The sequence below is a fragment of the Lycorma delicatula genome, chromosome 8 (assembly GCF_047948215.1).
Source record: "Lycorma delicatula isolate Av1 chromosome 8, ASM4794821v1, whole genome shotgun sequence".
NCBI classification, from domain to species: domain Eukaryota; kingdom Metazoa; phylum Arthropoda; class Insecta; order Hemiptera; family Fulgoridae; genus Lycorma; species Lycorma delicatula.
The window spans coordinates 10,666,402-10,689,030 of record NC_134462.1 but is presented as its reverse complement, the minus strand read 5'-3'; the positions used below and the strand labels follow the sequence as shown (position 1 = coordinate 10,689,030).

Below are 22,629 nucleotides of genomic sequence, written 5' to 3'. Positions count from 1 at the left end.
TCCATAAACCAATATACAAAAGGCCAGTGCATTTTGAAAAAACAGTACTTATTAAGAATTCCAGTTTCAGAGAGAATAAAATCATCTAAAATTTACTTCTGGATTTTCTAACAGTATAATAAAAGTTGTGCAAACATGCAATTTTTTTTAAGAATAGATTGAAAAATTTAAAAATGGTTGAATAACTTACTAGTAATCAATATTAGTAATGACTAGAAGTTTTAAGTCCAGGTTGGAATCTTGCTTCACTGAACTATTTGTGGAGATGAGTGGTATAAAGTAGAAAAAAAATTTCTAAAAACTTTAGTGTAAACATCAGTGCGGTTGACTCAATTATTCTTATTAAACTGTAAAACATACATAAGATATTCAGAAAAATTTACTTGCAATCTTAAGAAAACGACTTTTAACATCTGCTCTTGGATAAAATGAGCTGAATTTTTTTGGGGGAAAATTACTTGTGATACGATTTGTAATCTAAGCAGGAAAACAACTCCTACACCTGATTGAAAAATTTAGCAACCCATCCATCTGCCAGGAAAGTGACGCTAACAATTCTTTGTAATCTTAAAGGTCCAATTCTGTGATTTTTTTTCTAAAACTGAACTTTCAATTACCAGTATCTTGCAATACCAAAATAAAGGTACACTTTATGGAGAAAAAGGAAGTCTTTTCTTAAGAAAACTTATGTTTGCATGTAGCAAAAACACTTGAAACCACTAAAATATTGGGTTGGGAGGTTCTGTTACATACACTTCGTTTTTTTTAGTTACATACAGGTTTCGTTTTTGTTTAGTCTTCTCAAGGTGTACCATTGGAGTCAAATTTTACAACAAAGAAATGAAAACAAATGAATAAAACTTGCTCAGACTTGAGATTAAGATTTCCTTTTTGCTGGCATAAAAAAAAACTAGCAGAGAGAGTGATTGGTAAAATTGTGAAAATGTATCTGAGTATTATGTTGAAAAATATGTATGTATTAAGTAAATAGTATTAAACAACAGTAATTTATCTGTTCTTCTTCAATGACCCTTGTAGAATACTACAAACAATTTATGAAACAAATTGAATTTTATTGTAAATATTAAATCAAAAACATTTTTTTAATTTTTAATTTTACATAAGAGCACAAATTTCCCATTTTGTACTGCACTGAAAATGTACTTTTTATTATCACTTAATTTACATAATATTCCATGATATATCCATGGAGATAAAAGATTCCCATTGGAGACAAGTTTTCGGTGGATAAGTAGTTAATTAGGGACTAGTTTCACATTGTTTCATTATAATGCTTTTTTTTTTTTTTATTCATTTCGTAGTAGTGTTATTTTTATTTTATTTTTTCTTTCAGCAATGTGATTTATGGAATTTAGCAAGTGCTCCTGAAGTTTCTAGTAAAGATTTTTATGTTGAATCGCTCGCAAATGTTATAACGCCATCACATACAGAACCAGGCAGGTTACTTCAACATGTTTCTCAAATTCCAGGACGTATGAAAACTCCACCTCATGTAATACGTCATTAATTAGTTAATTAATTCATTTTTTCTTTTCAACCATTTACCATACATTTTATAATAGGTATTAAAAATTTTTTTTTTTCATTAACCATTTATGCTTATTGAAGTTTATAAACCAGTCAGATTTTATTCATTTTTATTTTGGTTTTAATGATGTTTCAACTATATAGTGATTTTAATTCATACTTATTGAAGTAGTTGTACTTTTTCATGATCATATTGAATAAGATGGTTGTAGTTAGCTTAGAGAAAATTAGTTATTTTAAAAAGTTGTAACTAAATGCAAAACTGGACTTATTAACTGGAGTAATTGGTGTTAAAAGTTATTGAATGTTTAGACAGTTGTCTTAACACTTTGTTAGTACTATATCAGGTTTGGAATAGCAGATAACTACTATTTTAAGTGGGTGGTTGGTGCTAAATTTTATAAATTATAGAATGCACCACCAAGTTATAAAAAAAGATACTTTTCATTAACAGACAAAATTTCTAAAACTACATTAAAAGTTTAAACATGACTATTTGACTTTGCAGTTGTCCGTTAGAGATGCCTTTCACACTTCTATTCCGGGTTTACTGTAAATTGATTTTAATTTTACTCTTCATTGTTTCAGTATTTCTGCTATGTATTTTTATGTTTAAAATCTACATACAGTATTAAACAAAGCATTAAAGCTTACTAATCATGCAGTAGATCTTATTATGTAATGATTAGATAGAACACATTATAGAGTTGTCATAGTCTTTTCATATCAGTTTTGTCAGTTTTTATTATATCGACAAAAAAATTCATTCTTTTTTTGTCACATGCATTACTGTGTAAAACCACTGTAATCTCATGTGTATGTTAGGTGTCACAGTCGTTCTCTATATTAAAGTTATTCCATCCAAATGAAAGAAGGAATGATGGAGATTTCCTTTGCCTTGTTGTCTTTGGTTCGCTGCTGCAAAGCAGAGATAATATTGTTCATTCAAAATAGTATAGTATTGTTCATTCTACTACCAATTTACCATAACATTAGGTTGTTTTGGTAAGATTTTACATAACTTTATTTCTTTTAACTTGTTCATTTTCTTCCAAAATTAATTATTTTACCACTGATATATTTTTCTGAAATTTTAAGTAACTTTTTTCATAAAGATTGTTTATCATTTATCTTATACATGTAATATTTATTCTATAATTTATAAATTTCCTAACATAATATGTATATTTTTACCATTTTAAAATTATTTTATAAACAAAAATTATGTTTACCTTGTCAAGTAGTATTCCATTTCTAATTTTCTTCAATTTGCTGTTGTACAAATTTATTGAAATAATGTTAAATATTACTAATATCATTTATTTAATATTAAGAGACTAAAATCTGGACTTTATAAAAAAAACCTAAAATAAATAAATTAAAAAATATATATTTTTTCTTTTAGTAATAGTTTTATTCTCATCTTTTACAAAGAACACATATCTTACAAAATTTCATTGTAACTTGGTATCAATTCTTGCAAACTTAAAATAAAATAAAAACACTTATATAGACTTACATAGCTATTTTGTATATACACATGTATATTAATTTAACACTATAATTCATAATGGAATATTCAGAGATACTCGCATTTGATTTGAGTCCCAGGTTCGAATCCCAATCAGGCATGGCATTTTCACATATGCTACAAATCATTCATCTCATCCTCCGAAGCAATACCTAACGGTGGTCCCAGAGGTTAAAAAAAAGGGTCTGAATCCTTTGCACCATATTTTTGATACCCTTCTTAGGACATCAGGGCTAATGGAATTCATCTCTGGACTAACGGGACTCACTCTGGGTCTTGTAGTATGTGGGTTTGTTTGATATACATGTCTTTCAAAAAACCCCCAGAGAAAGAAGTCTGGCTGGTGACAATAAGTCAGGGGAACGAGGGAATCACAGATCTTTTGAGATTATGCAATTACCAAACATTTCTTTCCAAAATTCCATGGTTTTTTGGATGTATGGCAGGTTGCCTCAACTTTTTTCAGGTAACAATAGTGTTCATCAGGCTGGAGAAGAGCTATAGATTGCATAATTATACCCTTGAATGCCAGACTGTCAAGGGTTTCATAAAAAAAATTGGCCCACTATTCGTTGTCGAGAAATTACACACCAAACCTCTATTTTCTGCAAGTACAGTGGCAATTCATTTAAGATGTTTGGGTTTTGTGTTGACCAGTATCTTTTGTTCTGACTATTGATGTAACCGCTAAGGTGAACATACACGTCATCACTAAAAAACACATTATCCAGTATGCTCATTCCATTACTTTCTACCTGGTTGATAAACCACTGGCAGTACCTTATTCTTTTAACAATATCTGGGGGTTCATTTCCTCTATGCAATGTATTCGGTATGCATGTAGACCTAATTTCTTTGCAGCCTTTTGGGCATTCCCATACGATATTCCTGTCTGCGATGATAATTTATGCAAACTTCTCCTTAGAGGCTGTTCAAGTAATGCACGTACCTCTTTCATTTTCTCTTCTGTCACTACTGAAGCTTGCCTATGATTCGCTTTAATGTTGAGTTGTTTGGTTCAGGTAGACGTGTAAAAAACACAAAATTGTTCTTTAACATAATCATATGATTTGCTTCCAAAGTACACCTTGTCAATAAACACCCATTGTGCTATTGAAAACCGGATGATTATTCACAAGGAATACGCCGCATCACATCATACACATTCTGTAATCATAAAGACCATATGCTTTGTGCACAAAAATGATTATTGTATTATGATGTCACCTTCCAGTAGGAGGTTAGCAAACTAGTTAGAAAAATATCAACTATTTTTCAAAAATTGTGAAAATATCAGTGTGCTCAAGACAAATGTGCACGATAAATTGTCGTACTGTGTACTGATATATTACGATTTTTAGATCGTAAAAGAATGAAAACTAAGTGATCCTGAGGAAATCCTACGTGGGAGTTATCAACTATTTAACTTAACAAATGTGAAAATTGGAATTATTAAATAATTGAATTGTTTATGCTGTCATATTAATATGCAACTTTTTGAAAGATAGAAAAAAGTAGAAATAATGATGGTGTAAGATGATTTATGAAGTGGGGTATGATGATTTGGAATTCTAAATATGTACTTGTTACTTATTAATGTACTTGATTTTTTATGCTTACCTGTAGGTAAGGTAAGTTTAGACTTATCTACCTTATTTAAACTTATCTTAATTCATATGTAAATAGTATACTGAATGTTTTAAATTGAATTGTTAAATTCACTGCTTCTAGAATCACATCGCTGTAAAGCCATTTTTACTGTTTCTAGTTACATTCATCCATTTTTAATTTCTGCTATATCATCTATGCATATCATTTGATCATCCTTAAAGTCAAAAATTAAATCTCTAAACAGTTATTTTATGGCAAGTAACTGTTTGTATTGGTGTAATAAATATGAGGGAATGTTTTAGCTTTGGGTGATGTGCATTGTGACAGCAAACTTAAGTAGGATGGCCTATTATGTATAATGTTTTTTTCTGACTATTTTACTTGAAAAATCAGGCTTTTAGTTAGAGAAATATTAAACTATTACTAACAATATTTGAAAAATAAACCAGTTTATCAATAAAAGTTAAGTAAGACTTTCCTGAATTAACATTCTTATTATAATTACTGTTCTCTCAATTATTAATTCATCTCTAACAAAATCTCTATTGGGATCCTATAAATACTAAGTTAATATAATTTATCTATCTAGCATTTTGATGGTTTTATGCCATTTTTTTCTTCAGTTATTAAAAAGTTAGTTTTTCCACCATTTTGGGGTCTTACACTTGATTTTTACAAAATTGATTTTTATATATTTTAGTAAACCTTGCATTAGTGCATTTGCACCAACTCGATAGCTTATGCTGTTATTGCATAATAATTATTATAAAATTCTAATTTTGGAGGCCATTTTGAGATAAATCTGATAACTGATTGCAGCCACTCATGTATTTTTGTAATCAAAATCCAAGATAAAAAGTATATTCACATATACATATTGAATTCAACAACAAAATACGTTTGTTCGTTGTACATAAAAAAACTGAGTTTATTTAGGAATTTGACACACTTATGTAGTAGGAGCTATAAAAATACCATGTTTTATTACATGAGGGTCATAAAAAATAAAGCAGAATTTTGCTGCTTGGACTGAGGAAGAGCAGTGAATGTGATGGGGCACTATGAGTAGTTAGTTAAATGTGTGGAGGGAAGCATCTGGCCAGCCATGCCTGTAGGTCATATTCCCATGTCAGTAATAGATTGTCTGAGCAGGAGGTACCATTGTCCATTGTGCATCAAATTTTAGTCTGATTTCTTGCCAACAAAGGTGTCAAATACTCTGAAATTTTGACTTTACTCCAAGCACAATTTGGAGATGCTACCTTGTCATAATCTCAAATGTTTGATTGGGCCAAAAAATTCCAAAGTGGCCATTATGCATTTGAGAATGAGTCACAAATGTTGTCTGTAGACTAGTGACAATGATAACTATCACTGAAATCAGAGGTGGGCATGAGTGTTGGGAATGTGCATACAATATTATCAGACACTCTTGAATACAGCAAAGTTTCAATAAGGTGAGTTCCATGTCTTCTCATTAAGGTACAGAGAATTGTCTGTAAAGACATTTGTCAGTGACTTTTGAGGAAGGAGAGGAATTTTTTGACCGTATTGTGACCTGTGATGAAACATGGATCCACCACTACACCCCAGAAAGCAAGAGAAGTATGGAATGGTGGAAAAGTCGGGAGGGGACACTGATCAAGACCAACAAATAGTTGTCAGCTGGAAAAATTTTGGGACTCAAAATGTGTGCAGCTGATTGATATCCTGCACGAACAAAAAATGGTAAATGCAGCATACTACTGCCAGTGTTGGATGATGTCAGAGCTGCTTATTGCAGAAAATGAAGCTGGCGACTGATTCGCAATGCCCTTCACAATAATGCACGACTGCATACAGCAGCTCAGACTTGCTAAAATTCATTGGACATTCTTTGAACACCTGCAAACAAGTACAAACTTGTTACTGTCTCTGATTTCTACATGTTTAGTTTGCTTAAAGATGCTTTTGGAGGGGAAAGATTCAAAGTCGATGCCGCAGTTGAGCATTATGTGTGTAATTGGTTGTTATGGCAGCCATCTTGTTTTTTTAGATGAGGGGATCAGAAAGCTACCTATCCAGTGGAGAAAATGTATTTCTGTTGAAGGGAACGATGTAGAAATATAGGTAATTTATTTGTAATTTTATCTAACATCAATAAACCTATGTAAAAAAATTCTGCTTTATTTTCAAATGACCCTTGTACAGTAATATAGAGAAAGTGTTAAAGGTTTTTTTTTTAATTGATTAGGAATACTATAACATGTTAAGTCATAATCAATAGAGATATTTCTCTATAAAAACTGTAAGTAACAGATATTGAATTGAAAAATGGCACCAGTTATGTGTAAGTTTAACATCTTTATTATTCAGCTGTTCTGATTTGAATAGATATATAGCTCCACTGCTAGAAAGTTTTATGTATTTGGGCTGAACCTGGCTTGTAGTGCCATGCAAGTATCAGGTTGGATAGTTAAGTTTTTATTTTGGGGGTAGTTATGAAGTCATTGGTTGACTTTGGCATTTTTCATGGATTCTGTTGCTTGCTGGAGCAGAAGAAAACACCAAACTAATGGATGAAGTTCCTTTGTGTGTATATATGTATATATATATATATATAAAATATTACAAACTAGCTGGTCAGGAGGTTTCACCCTTAGATCCTCACTTTGTTTATTATCTTCATACTTGTGAGAATAATACTGATGAATAACAGTAATTCTAGGTAAATTTATAAAAACTATCAGTCTATTATAATTTCTTTAGAACAGCAACAGTTTTCTCAGCACAGGACTCAAAACTTTGAGAAGTCTGAGATATGCGGTTTTCAGAATAGTTGGCCCCAATCTTAAAAATAGTAGTCAAGTAACCAGAGCTAGGTACAGCCAATTTGGAGTATTATGTGGCAGTGGCAGTGGCTGTGTTGGGTGATCCTGTGCCATGCATCGTCGTACCTTTAATGCTGCTTTCCTCAGTAATCAAAAAAGACAGAGAACTTTTTGGTAGAAAATTAAATTTCTAATACTGCAACTGGTGACTGTTGGATTTGATCAACAGTTTGGCCATTATAAAGTTTAGTATTGGTGAGGAATGTAAGCTGGTTGTTACTGCAGCCATTAAAATGGCGACCATCTTCAAAAGTGAGACATTTTATAATGGTAATAGTCCTATGTTCTTTACAGGTATAAAAACTATGTTCATGCAAAATTTCAGCTGTCTGTTTAGTAGCTTTTGCGTGAAAAAGTAAGACTACAGATACCACTACATTTTTATATATGTAATAAATAATAAATAATTTAACTTAGCAAAAACAATTCTTTTGTTATTGTATTTGTTCATATTCCCCTCTGTACTAATATCTCAGACAAAAGTATAAAAACCGTTTACCACCAAGAATACAGAATTTGATTATGCTTCTTATCTTATGTTTATTTTTTTAATAGCGCTTTCGAGGTTTTCCCTCATCAGTTAAAATTTTTCTTTCAAATCACATATTAAATTTAAACCATTAAAATTATAACATATAAAAATATAGTCATAAATATTAAAAAATATAAAATTAAAAAAATAATTTTTTTTTATGTGGCTAGCCACACATACAGTACTGAACTGAAGTTATTTGAAATTATATAAATGTGTGCTATTGTCTGAGGCGGTTTTGATAAGAAAGTCGTCAAATTCTGTCTGTACATTAATCAAATTAAACTTTTGTCTATTCTTGTATATATAATATTTTTTATTATTATCACACCCTTTTATAATTCCTACTATATTTAAATTTGTATCTGAATTGGTGATTGAATGTTTATTAATTATTAAATGATCTGCAAGATTGGAGAATCCTAACTTTTGTTTTTATAAGATCTAAAATGTCCATTTGGATCTAAAACTAGTAGATCATTTAGGGCAAGGTTTGCAGAACATTTTAGATCTTATAAAAACAATGCGTTCAAGTTTTGCCAGCAAATTTTTTCAGTTCAATAATTTTAAGCTCTACTTGTATCTTGATAAAATAATTCCTTTTTATTGAAAAACGTAATGAAAATTATAAATTATATGTTTCTAATTTTATGATTCGTAGTTAAATAAATACAGAAAAACTAGCTATTTATAATCTTGTGGAGGACATGAAAATTCAATTATGGGACTATTGTTTTGTGTTTTTATTCTTTTCCAAACTTATACAGTAACTAAAAGTATAGCAAATGAATACAGAATGACTTTTGTTAACTTGTCAATAAGTTGTACCCTATTCTGTAGATCATTAATGATTTTCCCAGATTTGTCATTTCTTCAAAATTACTTATTTCCTCTTCGGCCAAGTGGAATTTGTTTTCCAATAGTAGGAATGCATTTATATTTATTTCATGTAATGAAGCTACTATTCCACATTTTTAAGTTTGTAATAAATATTAAACCCATTTGATGTTATTTGAATTTCTGATGATTGAGTTTGGCATTTTTCTAAGAATGAAATAATTCCAGATTCAAACAATTTTAATATATGTATTTCGCATTTAATTTCTAAAAACATTTGAGCTGCTGTTGAGAAAAGCCATTTGATATTATTTATTTCTTCTATTAGAAGATTATTTATTTGCTTTTATAATTTTTTTTTAAGCATGATCTGTATTGTCATTAAAAATATAATTCCACATTTATCATTTTTTGTGCATTTTTTAGAACGAATCATTTGTCTTAAATTCAATACTTTTTTCTATTTCAATGCATCTAATTATGTTGCATTCAGTGATATACATACATAATTGTCTTCATTTACAACAGTATCCATGGGAAATACTAAGGGCTATAAAAATTAAGATTTTTATGTTTTAAATCCAATGGGTAATGGGTAGCAAGATGGAGTTAAATTAAAAATAAATGTTAAAAAATTTAAAAAAATGTTTTGTTACCACAAACCAGTGGAGTGGGTTGGGCAACACATTTTTTAGTGGTTTTAAGGCTTATCAATGTTGAAAATGTAGTTGTAAATACTTTCCTTTAACTCTCTTACAAAGTAAGATATAGTGAAAAAAAGAAAAATCTATAGTTATCTTTTGGGGAGGGGGTGAATATTAACCTGTTAACTCCCAGAAAAATTTTGTTGGGTGTTCATAACCACAAAACAGCTCATAAGACTAAGTTACATGTCATCCCACAACATAAATCACCAAATTTCATTCAATACAGAGCATTATTTTATTTACATCTGCTCGAAAACAACTCCAGTTTTTTGAGAAACTACATGAAATGAATTTAATTACTCATGTAATGAGTTTAACAAATTAGCTGAATTTCAGCCTGTTCTCATGTTTTATACACATGAGCAGGACATATAAATTTTGTGGGCTCATATATGATACATGTGGGAAGTACATGTAATTTAAGATTTTTATTCATACACAACTCATATGTTTCAAATCTAATCACCTTATAAAGTATTAGAAATAGTAAAGGTACTGTGAAATGAATAAGCAAAGCTGTGATTGTAAAAAATGTAATAAGGTAATGTTTAATCATGTTGTCATGTGTTCGTGGCTCAATCAGTATATTGAGAGATTAACAGTTTAAGAATGTTTATATAATTACAATTAATTAATTTAATAATATAGTTCGTAAATAAATTAAGGTAAATCAATAATAATAATAATGACAATAATAATAATAATTACACACAAAGTAAAATTTAAAGTAAGGTCAGGATTATTTGCAGATAGTTACATTGTAAAAAACCAGAATTCAGTTCAATTTACAAAAGACATTATAATGACTTCTAACATTTACACTTTTAACAACTAGTATACCATATAATACAAGTCTTAAAGTTCTTGCAAGCAAATATCTTTCCTTTTTATAAATAAAACTACCTAGCAATTTATGAATGAGTTTAATACTTTATCTCTTTCACTAATAGTAACTCACCAAACCACTTCCACTGTCCATACTAGAATGCTTGTAACATCATATCAAAACTACCCTGCACCCTGCAGTACTGCACGTTGACAGATAACGTTTTCTTACAATCATCCTGGGTACAACCAGCAGTACACCTATACTCGTATCTTCACAACTGAACTCAACTTGTCTTCCCTGGTGTATGGTGTATTTACAGATCTTGGATTATGTTCCATCTTTTTCTGAAGAGTCTTAGTGAGATGAGTTTCATGGGCTAGATTAACCGAACAGTAAAATTAATCAGTATACAATGATCTACCACCTCCTGAGAGTGCTGCTATTAGTTCCATCACTACATTCAGAGTTTTTTTAGGAGCATTTTCTGTTTTTCTACCGTACATCCATCACTGTGTGCGTGAAACCATTCTCAATACAGACTTTGTAGGCCTTTATGCCATAGCTATGATGATGCTAGTTTTTTGTATACTGTTTTATGCCTTAGCGTCCTTTAAAAGGAATCATTAATTTATCAATGCAAACCCTCTTTAGTTTTTTGGGGATGTGTTCATTATAGTCGCTCAAATCATCACTATCACTCAAACAAGATTCAAGTTCAAATATGTCTTCATCAGTAGCATCTATCTTATCTCTCTTTCACTTGTATAAATGTAGTCTTCAGTTAATTGATTTACTGTAAAATTATTGTGTTTAAGTTTTTATCCCTTTCTGCTTGATTGGACATTTTTAAATTTAATAATTTTGTTTATAAAGCCCATAAACTTATCTTAACACACAATATTTATTAATATTTAATTCATGAATTGCTGTTAATATTTTGTTCATGAATTACTTTTTCTATAAAAGTTTTAAATCAAATGTTCATAAACAATGAAAGTTAGTAAACATAACCTTATTTTTAACACAAACTATTCATAAACACTATAGTGTTACTATTATTTTGTGCATAAACAATAAAACCCAATACACACAAAACAAAACTAAACTTCTTTGTGAATAGAAATAATAAAAATAACATGATCAAAATAATAAATAAAACAATGCGGGTTGGTATCAACAATACCAACTAAAATTACCTATATACAACATAAAAAATATCAACGTGCAGTAGAGAAAGTGTGTTGAAAAAGCTCAGCCGACATTCAGTGTTGCCAAAACTGCAAAACCCAATGGTACTACATACTTATTCACAACCCAGAGCATGCATTAGAATAGTGCATGCAAATCCATGCACTGTGTATTAAAAAGCAGTATGAATGTTAGAACTTGCCTTGCAGTTATGATCATATTGCATACACATGGGTGGTGAAGCAAGACCAAGCATGTATCACAAATTATATACAAGGGTCTGAGGAATTTATTAGAATGTTCTAATATGTGATACATGCGGGTTCTAGAAGGGATTTAAGTGTAAATTTAAAAATTATGTAAGTGGGACTTAGCAAGTTAAATAGAAAGTTTTGCTAGTTTGTGATCTTGATAAAAAAAACTTCATCTTTTGTAAGAAAACATTTTTTGCTAATGTCCCCCAGTAAAGACTTGAAATTTTATTTTGGCCAAAACACCCCTACCTCTTTTTTCAATTTTTGCAATACTTTAATAGATTGTTTCCCTCCTAACAGTAGTACCTGTCTACCAAGTTTGAAGAAAATCAGTCAACAGGATCCAGAGTACTTATTTATACACACAAGTACACATGTGTACTTATATGTACACACATTTTTTTTTTGGGGGGGGGGGGGGTTTCTGGGTGAACAAACATCTGAAGAAAAAAATTTGTTGGACTTTGGAGCATTGGAATAAATTTTTTCACAGATTATTTAATTTATTATTTTTTTTTGTTAATTTTTCTTTTAAATGCCTCTTAAGCCACAGACTTAAAACAAGCCCAATTTTTTAACTTTTTTTTATTTTTAACTGAAGAAATAGGTAATGTACAAGGTCTGTTTAGAAAATAACCAAACTTTATTTGGTACTTATCGGTTACCTGCCAGCCACATACAATCATTTAAATCAGTGTAATATTAATCAAACCGCTCACTTGTCTATTACTGTAATCCATTGCAACTTACCTCACATGAATTTTGCAGCCAGCCAAGTGTCCGTAATCATCTCAATTGTAACGTCAAACGCATCTTTTTCATGAACTTCTTACCACCACATGAACTTCACCAAGTATAAGTCCAGATTATGGCTTCTGTACTACTTCTTGTTCTGCCATTTTACAGAGCCCCACAATTTTTCAATGGTTTGCGTGTGGACGCAAGCAGTTGGATTGACAAAGTTAAAATGGTGGTTCACTTGTAAGTGCTTTAATCCTGCTTCTTCGATTTTGTTCATTACACCCTCCATGAATCCATGTACAATGCTGATCCTTCCATTGCATGTTTTTTAATCTCTTTCAACATTGAAAATGATCGATCAGGAACCTAATCTAACCTAACCAATAAGTACATGGCAGGCAGATAACCGATAAGAACCCTTTATTTTTTAATCTTTATTATTTTACAAATTATTGGTCCTTGTCTCCTTCAAAGGTACTTCCTTCATTCACACACTTTTTCCCAGTAGTGTTTCCACTTTGCGAATCAGTCCAGGATAGCTTAATTTGAAATGGTGCATGACGAATTTGCTTTAATGTCATCAATAGTCTTAAAATGGTGTCCTTTTATCACTGATTTTAATTTCGGAAATAAGAAAAAATTGCAAGGAAGCCAGGTCTGGTGAGTAGGGAAGCTGAGGGAGGACAATCATCTGATTTTTGGCACAATACTGACAAATTGACAAAGCAGAGTGTGCGAGCACTTCTTCGTGGTGAAGGAACCATGACTTGTCTTGCCACAACTCTGGTCTCTTTTTGCGGATGTTTCACGTAATCGTTGTAAAATGCATTGACAGTATGCACGGTTCACTGTTTCACCTTGAGGTAAGAATTCAAAATGCATAATTCCATTAAATTCTAAAAATCAGAAAGCATCACTTTGACATTGGATTGAGACAGATGTGCTTTCTTGGAGCATGGATATCCTTTGCCAATCCATTGTGATGATTGAACTTTTGTCTTGATGTCGTAGTCGTAAACCCAACTTTCATCTCCCATTATGATCCTATGCATTAATATTTCATTGTCATTGGCTTTTTCAAGAAGTTGCCGACAAACGTCCACTTGATGTTCAATTGACTGGCAACCACTTTTAAATCGTGAAAACTATTTGCAACATTGCATAGACCCAGAGTATCATTTCCGTAAACTTGTCTCAAAAGTTGAAACTTTTGTGTAAATTTTTCCTCAGTTTCACACAAAATTTTTAAGTTGTATTATTGCTTCTGAAAATCGCGTATTACAAAAATTGCTTCTAACACTTAAACATGTTGCACTCAAATAACAATAACGTGAAAACTCAACTGATATCAACAATTAAAGAACATGTGGTTACAGAAAAGGTTTTGTGTTCCACAAAACCTCCACCTGTCAACCGCACGTCACTAAATATATTCTTTGGCATGAAATTAAAAATATTCGATTATTTTCTGAACAGATCTTGTATATTTTTTAGCTTTGCAGTATATTAAATTTGTAACCTCAAAGAAGTTAAAACAGATACAGAGTGTTGATTTGAAATAGTTATTTTATGACAAAAAATTTAGACTGAATATACTCAGGTTAATTGGTTATTTTAAGAGCTAGTTTCTGTACCTAGATACTAAATTATTCAAAAAAATTACAATTAAGTTGTAAACTGTATGGTAAGAATCTTGCAGATATCATTTCTTCTACTCAAAAAACAAAAAAATTCTGTAATATAAATAAAACTGTTTTTAACAAAACAATATTGATATCAAAAAGTAAGACTACATTTCTGTTATCAAAATCTGTTATTAATTTAGAATTTTATTTTAAAATATTCATGTTAAATATATATAATACACAATAGATGTACAATAATAGGAAGTAAACAATGTTTAATTGTTCTATATAATAAGCAAAAAATAGAAAAATTTATTAGAAAACTCTTACCAGCCCAATTTCATTTATTAAACACAAAATAATCATAAGAATTGTATTATTTTTGTAAATGTGATAGGTATTACATAAAAATAAGAGTTCTGTAACAAATTTTTCTATTTTTTGCTTATTATATAAAACGCTTAAACTATTATTGTACACCTATTATCTATTACATATATTTAACATGTATTTTTTTAAAACAAAATTCTAAATTAATAACAGATTTTGATAATAGAAAGATATCCTCTTATCTTTTTTGATATCAGTATCATTTTGTTAAAAACAGTTTTATTTATATTACAGAAATTTTGTTTTTTGAACAGAAGAAATGATATCTGCGAGACTGTTACCATATTATGTATGGCTTACAATTTAATTGTAATTTTTTTGGATATCACTGCGTTTTGCTACATTATTCTTTTATTTATTTTTTTTTTATGAATTACTGATTGTTATCTCAATAATTTAATATTAAAATTTACTGCCTTTCTAGAACAAAAAATATACATTTTTTTGAATTTTGTTATTTTGTACAAGATCATTGTATTTTATATTTTTATACAAGATTTTTTTGTACGAGATCATTTGTAAATTCAAAGGGTTGAAGTTGTTGAGTACTGATACCTAGTGGGGCGATTTGTAAACCCTTCTTTTAGTGGAAAAGTGACATATTCAAGTTCTGCAGTTCATCAAATGGAACAAAAAACCGTTGTCAAACAAAATGCAAGGTATTTTTTGAAAGTATTCTTTATTACAAATCTAATTGACCTGAAATTTAATATTTCCCTGCTTATTTTTTAGATTTTTTCCCATTCACATTTCAGTTTTGGGTTAGGTCATGTTTAGAACTGTAAACATAGTTAATTGGCTTTTGCCGTGCTGTCCAGTTCTGCGGACTCTTACTGGCGAAGTTCTAAGAAACTTCTCTATAAATTCATGTTTTACATAATTAATAATTAGATTAAGAATGGAGCTAAACTTTTATGTTTAACCTAGAAAAATTCCCCAAATATCTTCCTAACTTTTTTAAGTTTTTAAAGATTTTAAATGTACACTATAACAATCTTTTTTTTTAGAATAATTCATTAGATAGACATCTCATAAATAATACAGCAAACTTAAAAGTAATGGATTGTACTGATTAAAATCAATTTATTTTTAAATTTATTATTTTGGATTTATGATGTTTTGTAATAGAAAGCAGTACATTTGTTTGTTTACTTTACCTGTTTGAGTCTGTTATGATTGTGATGCATATAAAGCATCTGAATTGCAAAAGATGCCAGTCAGAATTGCTTTCTGTAAGATGAATAATGTGCTATACATAGCTAGTTCTTGTGGTGAACAGAATGAAGGGCCCAATAAAATATCTCTTTATGTTTTGGTTTTGCTGTTGTGCAACTCCATATTCTGTTAGAAAACGGTAAGAAGAAACCACTTCATTCCTTACTTTCCTTATTTAACATGGTATGGGGTGCTTGTTATTTTTGAGAATATGGATGCATGATTTTTTTGAGAATAACTTGTGATGATTGATGTCAGGATGCCTATAATCATTATTATGGCACTTAGCATACATTGCTAATTAATTTTTGTTGTACTTATTCCTTAAGAAAGTGCCAAATCAACAATATTTTTAAGAAAAACTTACTGTTAATGGATTCAAGTATATTGAGTAATATACTGTAGCGGTTGCTACAAGGAAAAATACTTCTGCTGTTCAAAATTATGTTGACAGCCTTAAATCGCTTTAAATAAGATGAATCTATCTCTAACTTTAACTTTTGTAACTTAACTCTATCTTTTGTATCAGTAATGAAATTAAAGATTTTCTCTTTCAAAATTTGTTGCACTAATTTCTCATACCTCATAGCATTATTACTGTAAATATGGCACATTCAGGTATGGTTTTCAGCAACACTCATTCCTTTGATTATATTTTATAGAGGCAATTGTGAATCTGTTGTGTTGGTATGACAACTAGTCTATGTTCAATAGAAGTTTGTTGGCCATACTGTAATAGTCTTTGTACAGGTGGACCAAAAGTAACTTTATAGTTTTAAATTAATGTAACCTTTTAGACTTTTAATATAATAAATTTATTTATTTATATGATATTGTACATTTTGTGGAATTTCTTTTGATCTAGATATTAAATAATATCAACCAGCTTGCAGTATCTGGTTGTATTTCCTGGAATAATGGTATCTGAAAATTTTACACTAGAATACGGAATCCCACAGGGAATTGTTCTAAATGTTACTTTGTTTGCTTTAGCCATACAACAAACTGCTTGAGAAATCCACATAACAGATTTCTCAAGCAATTCTTTAGATGATTTTTTAATTTACTTAGAATCTAAAACTTCAGCTACAGGCGAGAGGCTATTCCAAAATGCAAAAACCCATTTAGAATTGTGGTGTAAAACACCTGGATTCATGTTTTTTTCAGAGAAAATGAAACGCATTTTATGCTTGTAGGAAGATGTTGACCCTAAACTAATTTTACACAGTGAATCAGTTGAATCATGCACACGAGTTAGATTTTTAGGAATGTCGTTTGACGACCAACTAACATCAGTAACACACTTAAAGAAGCTGAAGGTAAAATGATTAAAAATGCTAGATATGCTCAGAGTTCTATATAATACTTGGGGAGCTGATCGAGTATGCATGTTTGCATGTTCTTTCGAGCTCTGGTCTGTTCCTGCTTAGACTATAGGTGCAGGCTTATTCGCACACATGGGCTACTACTCTAAAGATGCTCAATGCAGTCCATCATTAATTTATCTGTCTTAATTTATCTAGGATTTTGTTCAAGCCCTGTGGTAAGTCTTCTAGTGGACAGTGGTATGACATCTCTTTGGAATAGGTGAAACCAAATGATATACTCCTATGTAGCTCGCATTAAAGCACATACTGATCCCGTAGGGGAAGACACATCTTCCAGGTGGTAGTTTCAATCACCACGCCACCCCTCCATACCTAGCCCTTATGGGCTTTATCGGAGGTCATCTTCAAAACCTCGGCAGAGTGCATCTCTCAGCATTGTTCTTGCCGCAGTCAGGATGCCACAGATGCGAATGCCACGTGTGACATTCCCATCGGTGTACTACTATCATTAAGAACTCTCAAGAAAAGAACCAAAACACATCTAGACTAAGTCTCAAACAAGACTGAATAACAAAAATAAGGAACTGAAATACATTACCCATCTGAAAGGTTAAGAGTTGAGTTCAACACGCAATAACAAAAAAAAGAAAAACAAACCATGAATACAAAATAATAAAAATGTATCACAACAGAAACAGAAAGCGGAAAGCCCAAGCGACACCCTAGACCTCCTCAGCAATCTTTTCTTTTGCCAAGTAATTAAGAAATTCTCCACTGTGACCAATTCGCCCTGGTTTCACCAATTAACACAAACATCTAACACTGACCCGATAATATCGAGCCTACAAATAGTGCCTCCATGCACATCAACTCTACTTGGAGCATTCATACAAATCATGATGAATGTCATCCAACTGTCTGCATTGCAAACATATTCCTGAGCCTACCAGGTTGAACCTTTGCAGCCTGTCCCTAAAATCACCGTGCCCAGAAAGATACTGTGTCATGTACTTGTTCAGGTTTACTCAAGAGGTGCCCTGCAAACTAACAACATCTGGAAAGAGACCATACGTTTAACGATGGGATGAGGCCCTGTGCCTCATCCCATCTATCCTGCCACAAAGCACAAACCCACCTAATTGGCAACATAAAACTGTTGCCTCTCTGACACAAGCAAATCTGTCTGTTTCAACACCATAATCACCAGGATCGCTTCCTGTGAAATCTTGCAGTAGCCATCTGCTACCATTAACAATATTAGGCGGCATTGAGCGCTCCGCAATATATCGCAATAACTTTTGAATTGCTCTAATTGCCTGAATGGTCTCTATACCATCCGCTACCTCAACTAATCCTTTCCCAGTCTTTTTAATGTTCCTGATTTTAAGACCTGTGTGGTCATCCCGAAGGCAACCTGAAGTTCTTTCTTCAGCTGACTGCAGGATACTACGGTTGAGCCCTTTGCCCTATTAATAAATGCAAACTCAGGTTTCTTAGAGCTGGTTCCATGTCTGCCCCTGACCACCTCAGCATACCTACGCAGTTGCGCCGAGGCTGGTTTCTGAGCTACAGTTGTTTCTGTAGGCCATGAGGCAAGATTTTCGAAACCCTCAACGAGAGCTGTGAAAGCCACTCAGAAGAATTTGAGTCAAGGCAATAATCTCTTCTTAATAGCAGCTCTAGTAGTACACTTGGGGTTTGCTAAATAGGAAGACAAGCCACCCAGTTCTGCTAAAACATCACTGGCCAAAGGAGCAGAGCTGCCAGGCCTGCCCCTAGAGTGCAAAAACTCTTTAATAAGTGGATTCATACCCTACCGGGTGGTGGTCACCCCGTTTCTACTTCTGAACTATCGTTGTCTTAACCAGTGTTCGAGGAGGTCGAAGGATAAAGCTCCAACCCCTTTTCCGGCTAGGCTTCTTACCTACCTCACTAACATCTGTCATGGTTGGAGATGCCCTGACCTAACAGTGTACGAACAAAATGCCCGCTGTATTCCTTCTATTTAGAAATATTGGGTACAAGCGTGACGACTACCCATAGCAAGCCACAGGGGGCAGATCTCCAGCTACCCCCCGTGGCAAGACCATGGAGAGTACAGAAGGTACTCCACCTTCTGTATTCTCCTGTCATTCTGTGCACCTCTTTGCCGCTACTGGATCAAATGTATGAAATCAAAGATCAACACACAGTCACAGATTACAGCCCCCGTTCTAAAAGAGTGTGAGCAGGACTAAGGGTAAAGGCCCCTTTGCTCGTGACCAGGAGTCATTGCCACGATGAGGCGGGTGCTCGAACAAATCGTGCACCAAATCCTCTGAATCCCCATGAAAATGGTATGAATCGTCTTAACAGTAAGGGCGCAAAACCGTTGTAACAGTTCTCAGACAGCAAGATTGTGAAACTGGGGAAGGTACACACTCGACCACCAGCTCAAAGATAGCACTAAAAAAGATTTTTTACAACACAAACCTTGGTTCGTGAAAAGAGACCAGAGGTTTGTGTGAAAAGAGACCCATCATCAGCATAAGCCACAATGTGACAGCTGCTGGGCACCCTCAACCACAGAAGAGATTTGAACACCACACACAGCAAAGGACTCAATATGCTGCCCTGGGGACAACCCTTGGACAGCATCTTGCCTACCCCATGGCTGCCCTTATGGAGCAGCACATTCCGATCACTGAAGTAACTTTCCATGACCTGCAATTCACTCTCAATGCATTCTCTTCTTTGCAGTTAATAATGGCTGTGGACCATTGCAGATTATTAAACACCCCAGAAATATCCAGGAAGATTCTCAGGACATATTCCAATTTACTAATTGATAAATTAGTGAAATTTGTATCACGTGGAGTATGGTGTTCTCAGTGCCTTTTCCGGGGGCGAAACCCATACTGATTCTCCATCAATAATCTGTGTGAGGTTAACCTCCCATTTATACGAGGGTAGAACCTTTTTACCAATAACTGGTAGTAACATCAAGGGCCTATACGTCGCAATAAAGTCGGATCCTTGTTACCACCTTAAAAAAATAGATTTACAATTCGCTTCTTCCAACAAACTAGGAAGCATCTGCCAAACAACAATTTATTGAAAACGCATTTGATAATTCTCAAGCTCACTTCATCCGAGCGAACAAGGAGCTCTGCCATTATGTCATCAAAACCTGGGGCCTTGCCTCTACCTAAACTACAGATAGCTTGGTGCACCTTGGCCTCAGTAATTTCCAATGCACCCCCGTGGAAGTGAAGTGTAAATGAAGTGTAGTCTTGTACAGTCTCAGTTCAACCATTTCTGAGATGTGTGGTTAATTGAAACCCAACCACCAAAGAACACAGGTATTCATGATCTAGTATTCAAATCCATATAAAAATGATGTGCCATATAAGCCTTTACTAGGAATTGAACGCTAGAACTCTCGGCTTCCAAATCAGTTGACTTGGAAGCACACATTCACCACTAGACCAACCCGGTTGGTTACCACATAGGGCTGTCAATATTGGAAAGTGTTAATTAAAATATATATATATATAAAATAGGATTAACATCTTAAGCTAGTAGAATATCTTTGTGTATTCATCAATCTGTTATTTGAACTGGGATAGAAAAGGGGTCTGAATATGAATTAGAGATATAATAAATATTACTTATAAAAGATTAGCTTGACTTCAAAATGTGATAGTCATAGATATGCATGCTGTAGAGGAATAAAATAAAAATAGAATAGAAGAAATAAACAGAATAAGGATAAAATAAACAGATAGATAGTAGTTTAACATTCCATTTATAGAATTCCTTAAAAATTAATAAGCCTGTTTCATTGCGTGTAAATGTAAGTTAACAATAATTTTCTTAGTGTAATAAGATAAATATTGTAAGAATACTAACGTAAAGAAGGCATAATTATTAGTAAAACACATCACTATCACAGTGGTGCATGTAGTATGCTCTTATTTCTTCTGTATATCATATACAGAAATATAAATTTCATTTCCAGTTGTTAATGTTCTAATGTTATCTATTGCTCTGTTTCAGTGCTGTGTTCACTTGGACCAATCTTCTCGTCGTCGTAGTTGAATTAGATGGTAATGAGAGTGAGGCTCTTGATTTAGTGCCTCTCGTAACATCAGCAGTACTTGAAGAACATCATTTAATAGTTGGTGTCGCAGTTGTCGTTAATCCAGGAGTAGTACCAATTAATTCTCGTGGTGAGAAACAACGAATGCATCTACGAGATGGCTTTTTAGCCGATCAGCTTGATCCAATTTATGTTGCTTACAATATGTAAAGCATTAGAACAAATGAAGTGCCATCGTATTATGATCAAATTGTATTTCATTATTTGTTATATTTATATTATTATTATTATATTATTATAGTTACAGTTATGTATAGAAACTTGTGATTAAGTATTTTTTTTTAGTGATTATTGTAACCAGTATAACAATTAATAATAAAAATAAAAATTAAACTATTGAGAAATCAATATGAAAGAAAATGGTGATAATGTTAATTTTTTAAGTGATAAGAGAGAACATAGCCACAGTTTCATGAATTTCTTACTTTTTTTAATTAAAAAAAGATAACATAATGACTGTTGCCCACTATATATTAAATTATAGCAAATAAATATTTCATTAATTTTTAAGGTATAAAAAAGCATATTGCTAATTACATTATATAAACAGCATTATTTGAACATATTAAAAAAACTGAATGTGTATTTATTTATATATTCAGTTTATAATGGTAATAATAAATTAAGATAGGATTAATAATTATTACTATTATTAAAAGTAATTAGTATTAGTTTTTATCATTATTTAGACAAAGTTTACATTTGTATATGTATTGTGTACAGTAAGTAAATAAATAATTTGTGTTATGTAAATAAATTTAAAAAAATAAAATTGTTAATGTATGTATTTATTTAGTTAATATTTGTTAGGTATATTATTTAAAATAAACTAATCGTAAACTAATAATAAAATTATTTTATTATTAAAACTTAATTATTATTCATTTTATTGTCATTAAAAACAAATATTTTTTAAAAATATATATTACATCACAAATATAAATTTTGAAAATTAATAAAAATATTATTTATTGTTTCCTTTCAAAAAAATTACTTGTTCTTTTTAATTTTTTTTTACTTGATGTAATGTACCTTACTGAAACTCATTTACATTTATGTAAGTACTTTCATGTTGTTTTTCTTCCTGCTTAATTTCTGATATCCATTTTATGGTTACGTATAAATACATTTTACTACTTTCTTCCTGTATTATACATGATTTAAAATTAAAACATTCTCCTTTTATTCAAAAAATGTTTTTTCATAACAAAGTTTTATTTTTAAAGGATTAACTTCTGCATCTAGCCTATTTAATATAATACACTTTTTTATAGTTACTATA

General features: G+C 31.6%; 1 protein-coding gene across 3 annotated transcripts in view; it reads left to right on the top strand.

Annotated features, from left to right (window-relative positions):
* The window catches only part of LOC142328963 (uncharacterized), a 70,766-nt gene extending 48,734 nt beyond the window's left edge, over nucleotides 1-22,032 (top strand). The window contains exons 5-6 of one of the 3 annotated variants that reach the window (XR_012757389.1): nucleotides 1,355-1,583; nucleotides 21,245-22,032. Coding sequence is in view for 2 of the 3 variants with exons in the window: in XM_075373178.1 (XP_075229293.1) it covers nucleotides 1,355-1,513; nucleotides 21,245-21,286 (201 nt within the window). In the remaining variant the exon portion in view is untranslated. The remainder of the gene's footprint in view (nucleotides 1-1,354; nucleotides 1,584-21,244) is intronic. The other 2 variants (XM_075373179.1, XM_075373178.1) reach the window with 2 other exon arrangements.
* Nucleotides 22,033-22,629: the final 597 nt, after the last annotated feature.